The sequence below is a fragment of the Pristiophorus japonicus genome, chromosome 21, assembly GCF_044704955.1.
Source record: "Pristiophorus japonicus isolate sPriJap1 chromosome 21, sPriJap1.hap1, whole genome shotgun sequence".
NCBI lineage: Eukaryota > Metazoa > Chordata > Chondrichthyes > Pristiophoridae > Pristiophorus > Pristiophorus japonicus.
The window spans coordinates 16,017,219-16,037,686 of record NC_091997.1 but is presented as its reverse complement, the minus strand read 5'-3'; the positions used below and the strand labels follow the sequence as shown (position 1 = coordinate 16,037,686).

The window sequence follows — 20,468 nt, the reverse complement described above, 5'->3', positions numbered from 1 at the left end:
CCAGATAGGGAATGGAAGACCAGCAGGAAGAGTAGTGCAAGGAAGGTAGTGCAGGGGTCCCCTGTGGTCATCCCCCTGCAAAACAGATACACCGCTTTGAGTACTGTTGAGGGGAATGACTCATCAGGGGAGGGCAGCAGCAGCCAAGTTCATGGCACCGTGGCTGGCTCTGCTGCACAGGAGGGCAAGAAAAAGAGTGGGAGAGCGATAGTGATAGGGGATTCAATTGTGAGGGGAATAGATAGGCATTTCTGCGGCCGCAACCGAGACTCCAGGATGGTATGTTGCCTCCCTGGTGCAAGGGTCAAGGATGTCTCGGAGCGGGTGCAGGACATTCTGAAATGGGAGGGAGAACAGCCAGTTGTCGTGGTGCACATTGGTACCAACGACATAGGTAATAAAAGGGATGAGGTCCTACGAAACGAATTTAAGGAGCTAGGAGCTAAATTAAAAAGTAGGACCTCAAAAGTAGTAATCTCGGGATTGCTACCAGTGCCACGTGATAGTCAGAGTAGGAATCGCAGGATAGCGCAGATGAATACGTGGCTTGAGCAGTGGTGCAGCAGGGAGGGATTCAAATTCCTGGGGCATTGGGACCGGTTCTGGGGGAGGTGGGACCAGTACAAACCGGACGGTCTGCACCTGGGCAGGACCGGAACCAATGTCCTAGGGGGAGTGTTTGCTAGTGCTGTTGGGGAGGATTTAAACTAATATGGCAGGGGGATGGGAACCAATGCAGGGAGACAGAGGGAAACAAAAAGGAGACAAAAGCAAAAGACAGAAAGGAGATGAGGAAAAGTGGAGGGCAGAGAAACCCAAGGCAAAGAACAAAAAGGGCCACTGTACAGCAAAATTCTAAAAGGACAAAGGGTGTTAATAAAACAAGCCTGAAGGCTTTGTGTCTTAATGCAAGGAGTATCCGCAATAAGGTGGATGAATTAATTGTGCAAATAGATGTTAACAAATATGATGTGATTGGGATTACGAAGACGTGGCTCCAGGATGATCAGGGCTGGGAACTCAACATTCAGGGGTATTCAACATTCAGGAAGGATAGAATAAAAGGAAAAGGAGGTGGGGTAGCATTGCTGGTTAAAGAGGAGATTAATGCAATAGTTAGGAAAGACATTAGCTTGGATGATGTGGAATCTATATGGGTAGAGCTGCAGAACACCAAAGGGCAAAAAACGTTAGTAGGAGTTGTGTACAGACCTCCAAACAGTAATAGGGATGTTGGGGAGGGCATCAAACAGGAAATTAGGGGTGCATGCAATAAAGGTGTAGCAGTTATAATGGGTGACTTTAATATGCACATAGATTGGGCTAGCCAAACTGGAAGCAATACGGTGGAGGAGGATTTCCTGGAGTGCATAAGGGATAGTTTTCTCGACCAATATGTTGAGGAACCAACTAGGGGGGAGGCCATCTTAGAATGGGTGTTGTGTAATGAGAGAGGATTAATTAGCAATCTCATTGTGCGAGGCCCCTTGGGGAAGAGTGACCATAATATGGTGGAATTCTGCATTAGGATGGAGAATGAAACAGTAATTTCAGAGACCATGGTCCAGAACTTAAAGAAGGGTAACTTTGAAGGTATGAGGCGTGAATTGGCTAGGATAGATTGGCGAATGATACTTAGGGGGTTGACTGTGGATGGGCAATGGCAGACATTTAGAGACCGCATGGATGAATTACAACAATTGTACATTCCTGTCTGGCGTAAAAATAAAAAAGGGAAGGTGGCTCAACCGTGGCTATCTAGGGAAATCAGGGATAGTATTAAAGCCAAGGAAGTGGCATACAAATTGGCCAGAAATAGCAGCGAACCTGGGGACTGGGAGAAATTTAGAACTCAGCAGAGGAGGACAAAGGGTTTGATTAGGGCAGGGAAAATGGAGTACGAGAAGAAGCTTGCAGGGAACATTAAGGCGGATTGCAAAAGTTTCTATAGGTATGTAAAGAGAAAAAGGTTGGTGAAGACAAACGTAGGTCCCCTGCAGTCAGAATCAGGGGAAGTCATAACGGGGAACAAAGAAATGGCAGACCAATTGAACAAGTACTTTGGTTCGGTATTCACTAAGGAGGATACAAACAACCTTCCGGATATAAAAGGGGTCAGAGGGTCTAGTAAGGAGGGGGAACTGAGGGAAATCTTTATTAGTCGGGAAATTGTGTTGGGGAAATTGATGGGATTGAAGGCCGATAAATCCCCAGGGCCTGATGGACTGCATCCTAGAGTACTTAAGGAGGTGGCCTTGGAAATAGCGGATGCATTGACAGTCATTTTCCAACATTCCATTGACTCTGGATCAGTTCCTATGGAGTGGAGGGTAGCCAATGTAACCCCACTTTTTAAAAAAGGAAGGAGAGAGAAAACAGGGAATTATAGACCGGTCAGCCTGACCTCAGTAGTGGGTAAAATGATGGAATCAATTATTAAGGATGTCATAGCAGTGCATCTGGAAAATGGTGACATGATAGGTCCAAGTCAGCATGGATTTGTGAAAGGGAAATCATGCTTGACAAATCTTCTGGAATTTTTTGAGGATGTTTCCAATAAAGTGGACAAAGGAGAACCAGTTGATGTGGTATATTTGGACTTTCAGAAGGCTTTCGACAAGGTCCCACACAAGAGATTAATGTGCAAAGTTAAAGCACATGGGATTGGGGGTAGTGTGCTGACGTGGATTGAGAACTGGTTGTCAGACAGGAAGCAAAGAGTAGGAGTAAACGGGTACTTTTCAGAATGGCAGGCAGTGACTAGTGGAGTGCCGCAAGGTTCTGTGCTGGGGCCCCAGCTGTTTACATTGTACATTAATGATTTAGACGAGGGGATTAAATGCAGTATCTCCAAATTTGCGGATGATACTAAGTTGGGTGGCAGTGTGAGCTGCGAGGAGGATGCTATTAGGCTGCAGAGTGACTTGGATAGGTTAGGTGAGTGGGCAAATGCATGGCAGATGAAGTATAATGTGGATAAATGTGAGGTTATCCACTTTGGTGGTAAAAACAGAGAGACAGACTATTATCTGAATGGTGACAGATTAGGAAAAGGGAAGGTGCAACGAGACCTGGGTGTCATGGTACATCAGTCATTGAAGGTTAGCATGCAGGTACAGCAGGCGGTTAAGAAAGCAAATGGCATGTTGGCCTTCATAGCGAGGGGATTTGAATACAGGGGCAGGGAGGTGTTGCTACAGTTGTACAGGGCCTTGGTGAGGCCACACCTGGAGTATTGTGTACAGTTTTGGTCTCCTAACTTGAGGAAGGACATTCTTGCTATTGAGGGAGTGCAGCGAAGGTTCACCAGACTGATTCCCGGGATGGCGGGACTGACCTATCAAGAAAGATTGGATCAACTGGGCTTGTATTCACTGGAGTTCAGAAGAATGAGAGGGGACCTCATAGAAACGTTTAAAATTCTGACGGGTTTAGACAGGTTAGATGCAGAAAGAATGTTCCCAATGTTGGGGAAGTCCAGAACCAGGGGTCACAGTCTGAGGATAAGGGGTAAGCCATTTAGGACCGAGATGAGGAGAAACTTCTTCACCCAGAGAGTGGTGAACCTGTGGAATTCTCTACCACAGAAAGTAGTTGTGGCCAATTCACTAAATATATTCAAAAGGGAGTTAGATGAAGTCCTTACTACTCGGGGGATCAAGGGTTATGGCGAGAAAGCAGGAAGGGGGTACTGAAGTTTCATGTTCAGCCATGAACTCATTGAATGGCGGTGCAGGCTAGAAGGGCTGAATGGCCTACTCCTGCACCTATTTTCTATGTTTCTATGTTTCTATGTTTCTTTGTACTTACCGCACGGATCCATGACGCGGTCGGAAGAGCCATTTTCTGGACTTTGACATTTTTTCAAAGTCCCAGAGGAAATGTGACATAATGGGGATGGGCCATAGACTCAAAGCCAGCCTGAGTGGCTGAATATAGGTCGAACTGGGACTCCGCCGCTGTCAATCAGCGCGTGTGCGTCACCACGCTCTCTCCCCTCCGTTAAAGGGGAGAGATTCTGTAATTTTTTAATCTTCGGCCACTGAGCCACCAGGGAAGGTTTCGGCCGGGCCAGTGGCCTGGCGCCCAAGCGGCGGTGCCAAGCTGCCCGTTGGTGGCCTGACCGAATCTGGGGCACTATTTTGCCGGCCGATCGTGAAGTCGGCCGGCAAAAATTATTAAATAGGCCGCAGCTGTGGGCCCTCTCCTTCAGTGAGTGCACTGACAGAAAAACCTGTTGGGGAGCACCGTGCGGCGGGGAATCGATTTCTGCAGCTGGCTATTGGCCGGAAGATTTTTAAGGTGAGGGAAAGCGGAGGTGCGCATTCCGATGACGCGCTTTCGGCGGTCATCAGAATCGGGTGGTATTGGGTCCAGGTCAAAAAATCCCTGACCTGAATTTGGGTTGGGTTGACCAGTTGACCCCAAAGCGGCGGCCACTGGATTCCGCCGCATGGCCATTGCTAACGGACAGTAACGGGTCTCTCTGAGACCCTGAATTTCGTACAATACAAAGGGTCATTTTGTTTTTTATTTAGAATTTGTCAACCCATATATGTTGTGTTCTATGTAATGCACACTTAAACACTGATGATTGGACTTCATTCATCCATTTATAGACGTCGGCTTAGAAATTCAGTGATGCTGCGCCACTTTTACAGGCGTAAAATGGGCACCAAAGTTCCAATACGGTGGGCGGTGTGCACGCGCACATTCTGAGCAGGAGGTGTGCTGCTCGCCATATTGGTACCGACATCAACAGAGGTGTCATGGGTCAGCAACTGAAACAGGCATTAGGCCCTTTGCAAAAGCAAACCCACTACAGGCCGCCACTAGACAGGTGTGTTTTTAATAATTGCTTAACTGAACATGGAGGCAGGAGGAGTACTACTCCTCCTGACTCCATATTAAAACCCCAGGCTATTGCTGTCCGCCCCTCCCGATCAGTGCCTTCCCAATTGCTACTTTGCCCTACCTTCCCAAAGGTTGCCCACACCTTCCAATCGTCTGTCTTCCTCCCTGTTCTGATCACATCCCACCCCACCCCCTTTCTGGTTCCCCCCCCCCCACCTCTTGCAAGACCTACCTGCGTTGTTAGCAGCGGCCCGAAATTCAAATGGTCTTTACCGGGAGTTGCCCAACAGACTGCTTCCCGGTCTGAATGCAAATGAGGCCTGAGACCCAATATTGGGCCTACACATTCTTGCGGAAACTAATTTCATGGACTTATAGTTTCCAAGTCACTAATGGAAGTCTAAAAAAAAGTTTATGCTGACAACCGATCACTTCTTTCTCACTTTTACAGTTTGTCCTCTTACACAATATATCAACATTCTCCCCAACAATTTTCTGCAAAAAGGATACTGTACAGTTTACCTTCTGGGCAAGAATCTGTCTGGTATTGTTTCTACAGGACATAATATAAACCTGCACCGATAAGCAGACTCTGTTGTTATTTTGAAAAGCACGCATTGGAATTTTGTTCTCAATTAGTGGTCAAGTTAAGTTACATTTCTTTCTTGCTGCAGGGTTGAATCTGCCATACCAGGTTGAATTCTTTGTGAAAAATAGAGATGTGGAGGAGGTATTGCCCATAGAGGTGCAAAAACACTTCATGGACAGAGTGGAGAACATTTGGGGATCTAATCATTTGACCATAGTCAACATCACTTCTGCATTAGACAGAGGCGGCCGAGTTCCACTGCCTATTGAAGGAAGGAAAGAGGGGTGAGACAATTCATATTCATTTCAAAACATTGTAGATGAAGTCAATAAGTGTTTATGCATATGTATCTTCTTTTGGATGAAAAGGCAACAAGTAATTTGCAGGTGTCAATTTCACTCACGACTATTGCAATATTTTTCAGTTTTGACAACAGTGACCAGATTAAAAAATATAAAGCTGTGGCCCAGTGGGTAGCACACTCGCCTCTGAGTCAGTAGATTGTGGGTTCAAGTCCCACTCCAGGGACTTGAGCACATAAAAAAAATCCAGGCTGACACTCCAGTGCCGTGCTGAGGGAGTACTGCACTGTCGGAGGTGCCGTCTTTCGGATGAGATGTAAATCCGAGGCCCCGTCTGCTCTCTCAAGTGGACGTAAAAGATCCCATGGCACTATTTCGAAGAAGAGCAGGGGTGTTATCCCCGGTGTCCTGGCCAATAATTATCCCTCAATCAACATAACAAAAACACCTTATTTAGTCATTATCACATTGGTGTTTGTGGGAGCTGGCTGTGCGCAAATTGGCTGCACTCCAAAAGTACTTCATTGGCTGTAAAGAGCTTTGAGACGTCCAGTGGTTGTGAAAGGCGCTATATAAATGCAAGCCTTTCTACCGGTGGATAATGGGTGAGGGACAGGCAGAACGCGACACTTTCCCGTTGAAGCTCGGGTCTCACTTCCATTGTGCTGCCAAACAGGAGCCCGGCTGCAGCTCGCCAGTTCTGGGAGTGCAGGAAATTGGCCACCTCCTGTGCTGAGCCTGCGGACAGTCGGCGCCTGGATGGGGGTAGAGGTGGCAGATGTAAGCTCTCAAACAGGCTAGTAGTGGCCCTGAAGTTTATTTTTCTTGTAGGCCCAGGAGAAACACTCCTGCTCCTCCAGGCCCCACCAAAAGATAACTAGATATTTTCTGGACCATTTTGTCGCGACTTCAAATGGTCCCTTTAAGCGTATGCTTCGCCCATTTGTAGTTCAAACTTTCAATCAGGGTCCTATGTAGGACTCCAATTTGTATAATTTAATGAGGCTTCTGCCTGATTCAGGCAGGCTCTTGTGCTGTTCTTCTAAAGAACCTGGCAAAATGGTGGTCAATGGAATTGGGGCAGAAACAGAGTAGAAACACACCACTCCAATATTAAAACCCCATTTCCACCCAGCAGACCAAGTTAAAATTGGTCCTACAAATGGCACCAATTAAGTTATTATTTGTAGTCACTGCTATTGGCAAGGAAAGGGTGGAAGGTCTACTCAATGGTTGGTCGAACTGTGCTGCAACAACCAACATTTTTTTTTGTAATTCCTTCCCTAAAACTAGCAATCTTGTTCATAAAAGGCAAGACTCTATCCATGCTCAATACTTAAAACAAATGAATTAGACTTAAGGTGCATCTCTAGCTGGTTCTAAGACCGATAATTCTACCAACCCACGGCAATGTCCTGTCTTTGCTTATTTCCATTCGAACTGAGGTTGAATAGGAACTAATGTCACTTGGTAAAATCACTCAAATCAAATATTAATGGCAAAATTCAGCTCCTATACAAACTTACCGTGCAATCCTACATTTTTCAAGCTTATATCGCATAGTTCCTCACTATTTATCCTTATGGACTATTTCATTAGTTTGTTTCCAATATACTATCTATTTAATGATGCCTTTGCCATAAGTTGTAAGAAAATGGTCTTATATGCAGGAACTTGTGCACAGCTGGGCTGTTACATCGGATATTCGGCACAGAAACAGGCCATTCGGCTCAATCAGTCCATGCCAGCGTTTATGCTCCACTCAAGCCTCCTCCTGTCTTTCCTCCGCTAAGTCTATCAGCATAACCCTCTAATTCCTTCTCCCTCATATGCTTGTCTCATCATCATCATGTTGTCTAGCCTCCCCTTTAATGCATCTATACTTTTCGCTTCAACCACTCCTTGTGATAATGAGTTTCACATTCTCACCACTCTGTGGGAAAAGAATTTTCTTCTGAATTCTCTGTTGGATTTCTTGGTGACTATCTTATATTGATGGCCTCTAGTTATATCCATCCCCATTAGTGGAAACATGTTATGTCAGAGTTTGTGGCACAATGGAGAATGTTATATTGAAGGACTGCTGTGCATTCACACCTAAGTTTTGCATTAATCAATCACAGCCCTCAACAAGTATGGAGTCCTTGTAGAAATTCGACTCGGGTGATGATGCAAAGCGGGATCGACCACCCATTATACTCAGCGCCCGATATTCAGATCCATTGACTGCAGTGGAACTGCGTATAACGGGAGGCCGAAACGACACCACCCGAAACTGTCCGAGATAAATTTCTAGGCCCTTATTTCCACTTAAAAACTAATTACATCACAAAATCAAAAACAACATAAAATAAAACTACTATTTATATAGATAGCAATACAAGAAGCAAATGAATGCAAGGTATTATTTTTCCTTTATCGGGAGTAGCTCTGAGTACCCTTGTAGTGCATATAGACTATTTTTAATTTGTTGCAATCATGAGACATTTTCGAGTACAGAGAATGAAATCTGGCAGAGCACAACATTTACCATGGCAACCATGGCCAGTTACTGCAGAGAATTAACTTCCTGCTGCATGTATTAGGTCTAGTTCTTCAAATATAACATGGATTCATTCAGAATTACCATTCTGCCACTGGGTGGTTCTGATTGTCATGTGTAGCTGTGTATCTGTGTGGCTGGAATGCTCAGTTAAAATCACCGGTTGTGTCCCTGTGAAAGATTGATCTCTACAGAGTGAAGCTGATCGATTTGATGAGCGTATAGTTACGTACTTGCTGTTGTACAATTTGGTTCAATTGCGTTATCGTCTGGTTAGCACAGTGTCAGCTGTGGCTCAGCGGGTAGCACTCTTGCCTCTGAGTCAGACGGTTGTGGGTTCAAGCCCCACTCCAGGAACTTGAGTGCAAAAACATCTACGCTGACACTCCAGTGCAGTGCTGAGGGAGCATTGCACTGTTGGAGGTGCTGTCTTTCGGCTGAGAGGTTAAACTGAGGCCCCATCTGTTCTCTCATCCCTATCTGGATGTGAAAGATCCCATGGCACTATTTTGAAGAAGAGCAGGGGAGTTATCCCTGGTGTCTTGGCCAATATTTATCCCTCAATCAACATAGCAAAAACAGATTATATGGTCATTATCACATTGCTGTTTGTGGGAGCTTGCTTGTGCGCAAATTGTCTGCTGTATTTCTTACATTACAACAGTGACTACACTCCAAAAATTGGCTGTAAAGCGCTTTGTGATGTCCGGTGGTCGTGAAAGATGTTATATAAATCCAAGTCTTTTTTTTATTATATAAACTTTCCGGGTGCAATAAAATGCTGAATTAGCTTTGTGTATTAATTCCAGATTCTTTTAGTTCATGTGGCTCAACTAGATCCTAAGTTCAGCGGGAGTGCCGCGGAAACATTGGGAAAATGATGCTAACGGATTTCTGTGGCAGTTCCGCTCAAGTTCCGGTGGCCGAGTGGGAGATCCCCTGAGGAAATTCTCGTGCTATCTAAAAACAAAATGTCACATTTTGCAATGGATTGCTTAGCGTTGAACTTGCAGGCTCCGAAGTATATTAAGACAATGTAAGCTATCCGCTTTGTTTTTACCATTTCATACTGAGAAGCTCTAACCTTTGGGGAAAAACTCAATTTTCAAACATTATGCTCTAAAAGACACTAATCGAGGATTACAATAAATCTGAAGGCTGGGCAGAATATCCAAAAGTATTGTGAATTATAATGAACCATTTTCACATGTGTACATATGTACATATATGAAAATGAAAGACAGGAAAGGACAAGCTGCTCCACCAAGCTTCTCCTCTACTGACTTCTATACACCATCACCCCATCCATGCTCCGCGACCTGACAATACATCAGAAGGCCCAATTCCCTTTTGTAATAACCTTGCAGCGCTGCTCATGGACTGTCAATGATTCATGTACTATAACATCTAGGTCCTTCTCCAGCTCAGCAGGCTTGAGCACACAATCTTACAACGTATATATATTTTTGGTGTTGCCCCTACCCAAGTACATAACATTACTGTAAGTAATAATAATAGAAACATAGAAAATAGGTGCAGGAGCAGGCCATTTGGCCCTTTGAGCCTGCACCACGGCTGATGATGTGATCATGTAACTTCAGTACCCCATTCCTGCTTTCTCTCCATACCCTTGTCCAGTTCTGGTCCCCATACTAGAAGGTGCAAAAAAGATTTACAAGGAGAATATCAGAACTGCGAGGTTATAAATATCAGGAAGGACTGGGGTACTTTTCTCCTGAAAAGAGGGGTGACCTAATCAAGATTTTTTTAATTTATGAAGGGATTTGATAGGGTAGACATAGAGAAAATGTTTCTGCTTGTGGGGGAATCCAAAACTATACAAGATAGTCACTATTAAATCCAATAAGGAACTCAGGAGAAACTTCTTTACCCAGTGGTTAGATTGTGGAACTTGCTACCACATGGAGTAGTTGAAGCGAGTAGCATAGATGGATTTAAGGGGAAGCTAGGTAAATACATAAGGGAGAAAGGAATAGAAGGCTATACTGATAGTGTTAGATGAAGTAGGGTGGGAGGAGGCTCGTGTGCAGCATAAACACCAGTTGGGCCGAATATCCTGTTTCTGTGCTGTAATATCTACGTAATTCTATGTAATACACATCTATATTATAGGTCATCTGCCAGACATTGCTCCATTGCATCCAGATCTGCTTGCAATCTATTTTTCTCAGCTAAGGTCCTTACACCTGCACATATATCTGTATTATCTGCAACCATGTAGACAGTTTCTTCGAAGGTTTCAGCCAGATTACTGATAAAGACAACAAAGAGCAATGGTCCTAACACTGATCCCTGTGGAAGTTCACTCCACTACACTCCCTATACAGAGCCACTACCTTCTGTATACAAAAATGAAATCAATCCCTTATCCAACCCAAAATCTGCCTGTAAAAACTCAATTTTGCTTCGTAACCTTTTCTGTGGTACCTTGTCATAGGCATTTTGAAATTCAAGACATACAGGGGTTGAAATTTGGTTTTATACGCCTCACGTTACCGCGGTGAGAGGCGGCTAATGAGCGGCAAATACCTACCATCGTCGGGAAATGGCCTCGACGCCTTGCCCTAAATTAAGTTGGCTCTCTGGCAGAGGTGCCAAGAGGCAACGCTGTGCCGGCTATTGCCACCCGCGTGGTGACATCATCCAGCATGTAACGCCTCTTTGATGCCTCTGTCGCGACGTTTGCTTTGTACAGCTGCCGTACAAACTGGCGGCTGCACAACCAAGAAAAAGCTGTCGTAACAGATCGGATCTCGGGTGGAATCGCCTCGAAAGGAAGGTAAGTTTTTCTCTTTAATTATTTCGGTATGTTTTCATTCATTTTAAGAGTGGGGAAGTGTGTGTGTGGATTGGAGAAGTTTTAGTTATTTTTTTTCTTCCTGCTTTTTTTCTTAGCATGGCGGCAGCCTCCCGATGCGAGATTCAGTCGGCCTCCTGAGCTCCCTCCCGAGGATGAATGTGCAACGCCACTTTTTAGCGCTGTTCTCTCATCTTTGGTCGTAAAAATTGAATTTAGGACTTTGAGGCTGGACCTAACACCCGGTGTTAAAATCAACACTCAGGCAGTGACACTGCATCAAAAAAATGGTGGTACTGAATTTTGACCCCACAATGTTGACCGGACTACTGACATCCATCAACCTAGTAACTTCCTTGGCGTGCTTTCCTTCATCCAGTGCCAGGTAAAGGCCGAGATCCTGTGCATGAAATGCTTCAGAAAAGTCATCCAGCATTAATTCTAGTCATGTCTTCATTTATTACACTCATGCCATCTGGTCTACTGCCATTGACTCGCTTGAGAATTGGAGTTTCCATAATCACTAATCCTCTAAGAAAGCTTTGGTGGGAGATCGGGAATGCCCATCCCACCTCATTTAACTGCGAAGGCAGGTTTGAGTTGTCTCTATTGGGGAAGCCTCAGGAATCCTGAAGGCAACATATGAAAGAAAGACTTGCATTTATATAGCGCCTTTCACGACCACCGGATGTCACGGAAATCCATTAGCATCATTTTCCTAACATTTCCGCGGCGCTCCTGCTGAAGTTAGGGTTTAGTTGAGCCACATGAACTAAAATAAGCTGGCATTAATACACAAAGCTAATTTAGCATTTTATTGTGCCTGGAAAGTTTAAATAATACAAAAAAAGACTTGGAATTATACAGTGGCTTTCACGACCACCAGATGTCTCAAAACGCTTTACAGCCTATGAAGTACTTTTTGGCATGTAGTCACTGTTGTAATGTAGGAAATGTGCAGCCAATTTGCGCAGATGTAAGCTCCCATAAACAGCAATGTGATACTGACCAGATAATCTGTGTTTTAGTTATGTTGATTGAGGGATAAATATTAGCCAGGACACCGGGGATAACTCCCCTGCTCTTCTTCGAAATAGTGCCATGGGATTTCTTACAACCACTTGAGAGAGCAGACGGGGCCTCGGTTTAATGTCTCATCTGAAAGATGCCACCTCGACAGTGCAGCACTCCCTCAGTACTGCACTGGAGTGTAAATATGAATGAATAGTCCTGAGGTAACAGAGCTCGGCCGTATTTTCTCTTCTCTACACTTGGGGAATGCTGAATACCCACCAAAGTAGCCTGGGAATTTTCTGTACTACAAACTAAATGGATATGGTGTCTCTCAGAATCTAGAATGTTAGGCTATTTTGAATTCCATCTTTCTCAACCCACAAGAGTTATTAAAACGAGGTTCACTCTTTCACCTCTTTCTTTCTGCTAGACTAGCCAATAATGTTACTGTTGTGTATCTGTAAAGCATGCACTCCCATGTTCCGCCACCAGGGAGTGCATCCCCTGAAGTCCCAAGGGATCCCAGCATCCCTTGGGAGCACTGTATATAAGCCGGCCCCTAAGGCCTGTTCCTCACTCTGGAGTGTCTTAATAAAGACTGAGGTCACTGTTACTTTAACTTCCCTGTGTGCAGTCTCATCTGTGTTCGGAACACAATAGTTACCAAAGATAGTTGGAGGAAAATGGGAAAAATGAGGCATGTTTGTCTAAGATTTAGCATGGTAATGCCTTTTTAAAATTCTGTCACAGTAAATAAGAAGTCAAAAACACAACTTTTGCAATTAACATTATTTTAATGCTGGTGTTAGCTCAGTTAAAATAAATGGATTAATGCCAATTGGAAAATCTAGACTTGACAAGCATTTTGTTGCTATAATAACATCACAAGATAATTACACTTGGGAAAGGTCATTCAGCCCAACTTAACTCATCCAATCAGAAAAACCCTGAGTGTTCGCATCCAAGTATTTGTTAAATGATTGCCGCGTTTTCACCGCTACTGCTCTCGCTGGTTGTCTATTCCATGTGTTACTTACTCTTCGGGGAAGAAAATCTTCATCATGTCAGACTTAAATTTACCTTTTGAACTTGTATCCCTTTGTCATATTCTCACAATTTAATTTAAAGTTGTTGTGTATGGAGAAAGAGTCAGACTGAACACTGTGAGCTCAAAGTAAAGTGTGACAGTCTTTTATTGCAGGTCTCCAGAGTGCCTCTCCAACCTGTGAGGCCTCCTTAAATACCTGTGCTCCCAAGGGATTATGGAATCCCTTGGGACTCCGGGGGATGAGCCCTCTGATGGCTGTACAGAATAAATACAAGTCCACATATATAACAACACTTCCCCCCAAAGTCAATAGTGTAACTATTTACAATGTGAGTCAATATGGGGCCTTTCTTGCCCTGGTTGATCGTCTCGGTGTGAAAGCTGGTGTTGTTGAATCATTTGTTGGGCCCTCGCTGGGTTGCCGTGCAGCTGGCCTTGCTGGGCTGCCTGGTGTGTTGGGCCCTGCAGGGCTGCTGTGGATGATGGGTTCTGCTTCATGGTCAACCGTGGTGCTGGTTGCCACTGGTGTGTATGTTGGGGGATCAAAAAAGATAGGGTCCAAGGTGGGTTGCTCAGGGTAGTCCGTGAATCTGAGTTTGATTTGGTCTAAGTGTTTCCAGTGAATGAGTCCATTTGAAAGTTTGACCCGAAACACACTGCTCCCCTCTTTGACCACGACAGTGCCGGGAAGCCACTTGGGACCTTGTCCATAATTTAATACAAATCAGGATTATTGATTTCAATCTTGCATGACACATTTGCGCTACCATGGTATGTACTTTGTTGAAGCCGCCTGCTCTCTACCTGTTCATGTAATCAGGGTGAACTAACGAGAGCCTTGTCTTAAGTGCTCTTTTCATGAGCAGTTCAGCAGGTGGGATCCCAGTGAGTGAGTGTGGTCTCGTGCAGTAACTAATCAGGACTCAGGATAGGCGAGTCTGCAGTGAGCCTTCAGTTACCCTCTTCAAGCCTTGCCTGATGGTTTGCCTGACCATTGGACGCTAGTTTAAACGGGGCAGATGTGACATGTTTGATCCCATTGTGGGTCATGAATTCTTTGAACTTAGCACTGGTAAAACATGGCCCGTTGTCGCTCACCAGGACATTGGGTAGGCCGTGAGTGGCAAACATGGCCCGCAGGCTTTCAGTAGTGGCAGCGGACATGCTAGCCGACATTATCTCACATTCAATCCACTTGGAGTATGCGTCTACAACCACAAGGAACATTTTACCCAAGAACGGGCCTGCATAGTCGACGTGTACCCTAGACCACGGTTTGGAGGGCAAAGATCATAAACTTAGCGGCGCCTCCCTGTGTACATTGCTTAACTGTGAGCATGTATTACATCTGTGAATGCAGGACTCTAAGTCCGCATCGCTACAGGGCCACCACACGTGGAATCTGGCTATCGCTTTCATCGTTACAATGCCTGGGTGGGTACTGTGAAGGTCATTGATGGAGGTGTCTCTGCCCTTCTTGGGGACCACTACTCGATTTCCCCACAGAAGGCAGTCTGTCTGTATAGACATTTCATCTTTGTGCCGCTGGAACGGCTTTATCTCTTCCTGCATTTCCACTGGAACACTGGACCAGCTCCTGTGAAGCACACAGCTTTTGACTAGAGATAATAAGGGGTCCTTGCTTGTCCAGGTTTTGATCTGCCGGGCAGTGACGGGTAATTGCTCACTCTTAAATGCTTCCATAACCATGGCTAGATCTGAGGGCTGCACCATTTCCACCCCCGTGGTGGGCAATGGCAGCCTACTGAGAGCGTCGGCGCAGTTTTCTGTGCCTGGCCTGTGGCGGATAGCGTAGTTGTATGCGGACAATGTGAGCGCCCATCTCTGGATGCGGGCCGATGCGTTGGTATTTATTCTTTTACTCTCGGAAAACAGGGATGTAAGTGGCTTATGGTCAGTTTCCAATTTGAATTTTAGCTCAAACAGGTATTGATGCATTTTCTTTACCCCATAGACACACGCTAATGCTTCTTTTTCAATCATGCTGTAGGCTCTCTCCGCTTTAGACAGACTCCTGGATGCATAAGCAACTGGTTGCAGTTTCCTGAAATCATTAGCTTGTTGCAATACACACCCAATGCCATATGACGATGCATCACATGCTAGTACCAAACGCTTACATGGATCATACAACACAAGCAATTTGTTTGAGCATAACAATTTTCTCGCTTTTACAAAAGCATTTTCTTGGCTTTTGCCCCAAACCCATTCGCCCCCTTTTCTTAGTTAGACATTTAGTGGTTCTAGCAGTGTGCTGAGACCCGTCACTTCAGGCGCCAGGAAAACGCACTTCGAGTGTTTTAACCTGAGCCCCACGCGGTTGAGTCGACTAAGAACCTCCTCCAGGTTCTGCAGGTGCTCGACTGTGTTCCGACCTGTGACCTGGAAAACCACGGTGTGCGGGACCGACTTCAGTAAACTTTCCATGTTTCTCTGGAATATCGCCGCCGCTGATCGGATTCCAAACGGGCATCTGTTACAAACAAAAAGACCTTTGTGCGTGTTGATGCAGGTGAGGGCCTTCGATGATTCCTCCTGTTCCTGCGTCGTGTAGGCCGATGTCAGATCCAGCTTCGTGAACGTTTTTTCTCCCGCCAGCGTTGCAAAGAGGTCGTCGGCCTTTGGTAGTGGATATTGATCCCGCAGGGAGAAACGATTGATAGTTACTTTGTAATCGCCACAGATTCTGACGGTGCCGTCTCCCTTGAGGACTGGGACAATAGGACTGGCCCACTCGCTGAACTCGATCAGTGAAATGATGCCCTCTCTTTGCAGCCGGTCTAGCTCGAACTCTACCGTTTCTCTCATCATGTACAGTACTGCTCTCGCCTTGTGATGGATGGGTCGCGCACCCGAAATTAGGTGGATCTGCACTTTTGCTCCTTGGAATTTCCCGATGCCTGGTTCGAACAACGAAGGAAATTTGTTTAAGACCTGGGCACACGAAGTGTCGTCGGCGGGCGATAGTGCTCGGACGTCATCCCAGTTCGAGCGTATCTTTCCCAGCCAGCTCCTGCCATGCAGCGTGGGACCATCGCCCGGTATCACCCAGAGTGGTAGCTTGTGCACTGCTCCATTGTAGGAGACCTTTACGGTAGCACTGCTGATTACAGGAATCAGCTCTTTAGTATAAGTTTTTAGATTTGTGCGAACTGGAGTTAAGACTGTCCTTGAGGCCTTGTTGCACCACAACCTTTCGAAAGTCTTTTTGCCCATGATGGACGGCTCGCACCCGTGTCCAGCTCCATTGACACCGGGAGTCCATTTAGTTCAACATTCAGCATTATCGGCGGACAATTCGTGGTGAATGTGTGCACCCCATGTACCTCTGCCTCCTCTATCTGAGGCTCTAGTTCGTCGTGATCCTCCGTGGATCTGTCCTCCTCTGCAACATGGTGGTTTGCAAGTTTAATAGGCTTTGCAGCTCGCCTGCACACTTGTTTGAGGTGTCCCATTGTTCCACAGCCCTTGCAAACGTACTCTTTGAATCGGCATAAATGGAAATGATGATCACCCCCACAGCACCAACAAGGTGTTAATGGCCTTGCATTCATCACCCTTGATGGTGGACTCTGAGTCATCTGCGGACGGCAGCTGCAGGTATGTGTGACCTGCCCTGTACGTTACGATTCAAAACAACATCACTTTGTTCACAGTACTTGTAGCAGTACTTGTGTGCTGAGAGATTTGCTTCATATTGTCACTGGTGGCAATGAACGCCTGGGCTAAGGCTATGGCCTTACTCAAGGTTGGGGTCTTTACAGTCAAAGTTTGCGAAGTATGGTTTCATGGCCAATGCCAAGAATGAAAAAATCTCTGAGCATGTGCTCCAAATGTCCTTTAAATTCGCAATGTCCTGCAAAGCGTCTTAGTTCGGTGACATAACTCGCCACTTCTCGGCCTTCAGACCTTTTGTAGGTGTAGAACCGGTACCTCGCCATCAGAACGCTTTCCTTTCGATTCAAATCGTCATATGATTTCTTCGTGGGTTTCGCTGGAGTGAGCAGATTCTTCATGAGGCCATACGTTGGTGCCCCACAGGCGGTGAGGAGGATCGCCCTTCGTTTGGCAGCGCTCTCTTCCCCATCTAGCTCGTTGGCCACGAAGTATTGGTCGAGTCGCTCCACAAAGGTTTCCCAATCATCTCCCTCCGAGAATTTCTCCAGGATGCCCACTGTTCTCTGTATCTTTGCGTTCGCCATCTGTAACTCGTCGCCAGTTATTGTGTATGGAGAAAGAGTCAGACTGAAGACTGTGAGCTCACATTAAGGTGTGACCTTAGTCTTTTATTGCAGGTCTCCTGAGTGCCTCTCCAACCTGTGAAGCCTCCTTAAATACCTGTGCTCCCAAGAGATTATGGGATCCCTTGGGACTCCAGGGGATCAGCCCTCTGGTGCCTGTACAGAGTAAATACAAGTCCACATATATAACAAAAGTATTAATCCAGATTTACCTTTTTAATTCCCTTGTTTTAAATGCCTGTGTAAAATAACTGTTCGTCCCCTCCATTCCAGACTGAAATGCCCAAGTTTTTCCAATCTTTCCTGATAACTCAGTTCTCAGACACAAAAGATCAGCCCCATGGCTCTCCTCTGCACTGCCTTCAGGCGCCTGAGTGTCTCCTTTGTTTCTTGATGACCAGAATTGGACAGATTACTCAAGCTGTGGTCTGACCAGAGCAGTGTCTATTTTGATCACAACTTCCTCTGACTTATATTCTATTGCTGTGACGATACAGCCCATCAATCTATTTACTTTGTTCATTGCTGATCTGCATAGATTAGACGTGTTGGGGTCAATTTAGATTTTTGGCCGATCGATCGTGGCCTCATTTAAGTTTGGCAGGTACATTGCACCAAACAGATGCAGCTGGCCGGATTGTGGTCTCCGGATCGGGCCAGTTGCGCAGAGTAAGGGCGGTTTGGGGTGGGGGGGAGTGAGTGACTGTGACGAGTCAGGGTCCCAGGTCAGCAGCGTCTCCGATTATTTTTGTGGCTCCCGGACCCACAAAAATAATTCAACATTTACCTTTGGCGGCCCTTTTCGGTTCCATCACCCGTGGAAGTGGTCGGAGACTAAATGGCGCAAACTTGAACCAGTTTCGACCTAAAATCATCCCATAACAAGAAAGAAAGATTTGTATTTATATAGTGTCTTTCAGCCAATGAAATACTTTTAAAGTGTAGTCGTTGTTGTTATGTAGGAAACACATCAGCCAATTTGTGCACAGCAAGCTCCCACAAACAGCAATGTGATAATGACCAGATAATCTGTTTTAGTTGTGTTGATCGAGGGATAAATATTGGCCAGGACACCGGGGATAACACCCTGCTGTTCTTTGAAATAGTGCCATGGGATCTTTTACGTCCAAATGAGAGTGCACACGGGGCCTCGGTTTAACAACTCATCTGAAAGACGGCACCTCGGACCCCGATTTTCATATTAAAAGGGGCATATCGCCTGAAATATCTTTGGACACCTGATGGTAGACGCCTTTCAAAATGGAGCCAGCTGCACGAGCAGTGTAACAGGCTAATGACCCCATTCTGAGGCTGTTACCGTGCCATTAATGGTAGGCGAAGGCAGTGAAAATTGACCCCATTGAATGTCAAGTCTACTAAGACTTTTAAGGGGCTGAAATTGCCCACTGCCCGAAACAAGGCGCACCAACCGGTTTCGAAGTGTTCTGGCCGCCCCATCGAAATTCAGCACTTCGGGGATTTTTTTCGAGTGGGGTGGAAGTGGGCTCATCGTGGGGGCGGGGTGGAGTGGCCGTCACTCGCGAGGTGCAAGTGGGGATGGGGCGGAGTAGCCGAGGCTATCAGTTAAAGGCGGATGGGCCGCTGCGAACTCTGCAGCCACTTTAGTTGCAAACACTGGGCCACCAGGGAGGGTTTCAGCCGGGTCATCGGCCTGGCACCCAAGTAAGGGTACCAGGCTACCTGGTGGCGGCCCGGCCGAACCTGCGGCCATAATTGTCGGATCGACCTGGCAGTCGGCCGACAAAAAAAATTAACTTGCCGATTGCGGCAGTGCGCCCTCCCCTTTAAGGCGGAAGGGCCACCAAGCCACAGAGAGTGTACTGACAGCAAAAGCTGTTGGGGGGCACAGATCTTCGGTGGGGCCACTCCCACAGAGCAATTCTGGGAAAGAGGCAATTTCCTGAGGGGCAATTTGTATAGGGGGTCAGCAGTGTCTCCGATTATTTTTGTGGCTCCCGGACCCACAAAAATAATTCAACATTTACCTTTGGCGGCCCTTTTCGGTTCCATAACCTGTGGAAGTAATGGGGTAGCGCATGCAGGCTGCAGTGGGAAAACGGGCGGAGCGATCCCGGACACCACTCCAACACTGAAAAAAGGCCATTTCTAAAATGGCGGCCCCTCCATGGAGACCATTCCGCGCCGCCCCGTGGCCACCGATTTCAGGCAGCCAGAGGCCTTAGCGCAAGAGGCAATTTCGGCCTTAGGTCTCTTTCAACTTCTTCCTCAGCTATTTCAACACAATCCCTTCCTATGTGCAATACTTTATACTTGTAGGCATTAAATGTCATCGATCTGCTCACATACGTAATTTATCCAACTTATTATGCGGCTGCTGCCTTTGATTCCATGGCCTCCTTGTATGGAATCACCTGTATATTTGACTCATTTGCATTGAGTTTCTAAATGGCAATTGAATGACTTGAATGGAAAGGTAAATCGGGTGAGCAGGTGTAAAACGGCTTGCCGATTCCTCACATCTACTTTTTGTCCGGCGATAAAAGTTAAAATTACCCTCAATGATTCTAATCAGGAGTACTGCAACATCCATTTCTTGTACTTATTTTGGATCATTATCAAATGCCAGGTCAAAATGGACACTGCTACTTGTGGTTTCCTTGATGCAAATAGGATGTGATACTTACCATGAAATACGTTTTACCAACACCTGGTTGTTTATCAATTTATATATTTATGCTGAGGAATTAGTGAGTGGGAATTAATTGCTGAAAATTTACAAAAGAAAATTAATTGCCGTAATATTGCACGGCTAGTAATGGATACCTTACCTGAGATTTTTGAACTGGGTAAACCTGAGCTGTGAAATTTGCATGGCCATCCACGTGATCGAGAGAACACTGCAATCTATTTCTAAAGGATGTCAATTTTAGTACCAGTAGGTGGCACACATATAAAGGAAAATGTATTACATCTGTTATTAGTGTCAATTTTTCTTTCTTTGAAATACCAGCTCATTGAAGGAACAACATGAATAGAGTACTCAAGCCCACAGAATGA

At 45.7% G+C, this 20,468-nt stretch overlaps 1 protein-coding gene across 6 annotated transcripts in view; it reads left to right on the top strand.

Moving 5' to 3' along the window:
• LOC139233844 (epsilon-sarcoglycan-like) overlaps positions 1–20,468 on the top strand; it is an 85,791-nt gene that overhangs the window by 21,085 nt on the left and 44,238 nt on the right. For all 6 annotated transcript variants that reach the window (XM_070864440.1, XM_070864437.1, XM_070864436.1 and 3 more), the window contains exon 5: positions 5,529–5,727. In XM_070864440.1, coding sequence (XP_070720541.1) covers positions 5,529–5,727 — 199 coding nt within the window. The remainder of the gene's footprint in view (positions 1–5,528; positions 5,728–20,468) is intronic.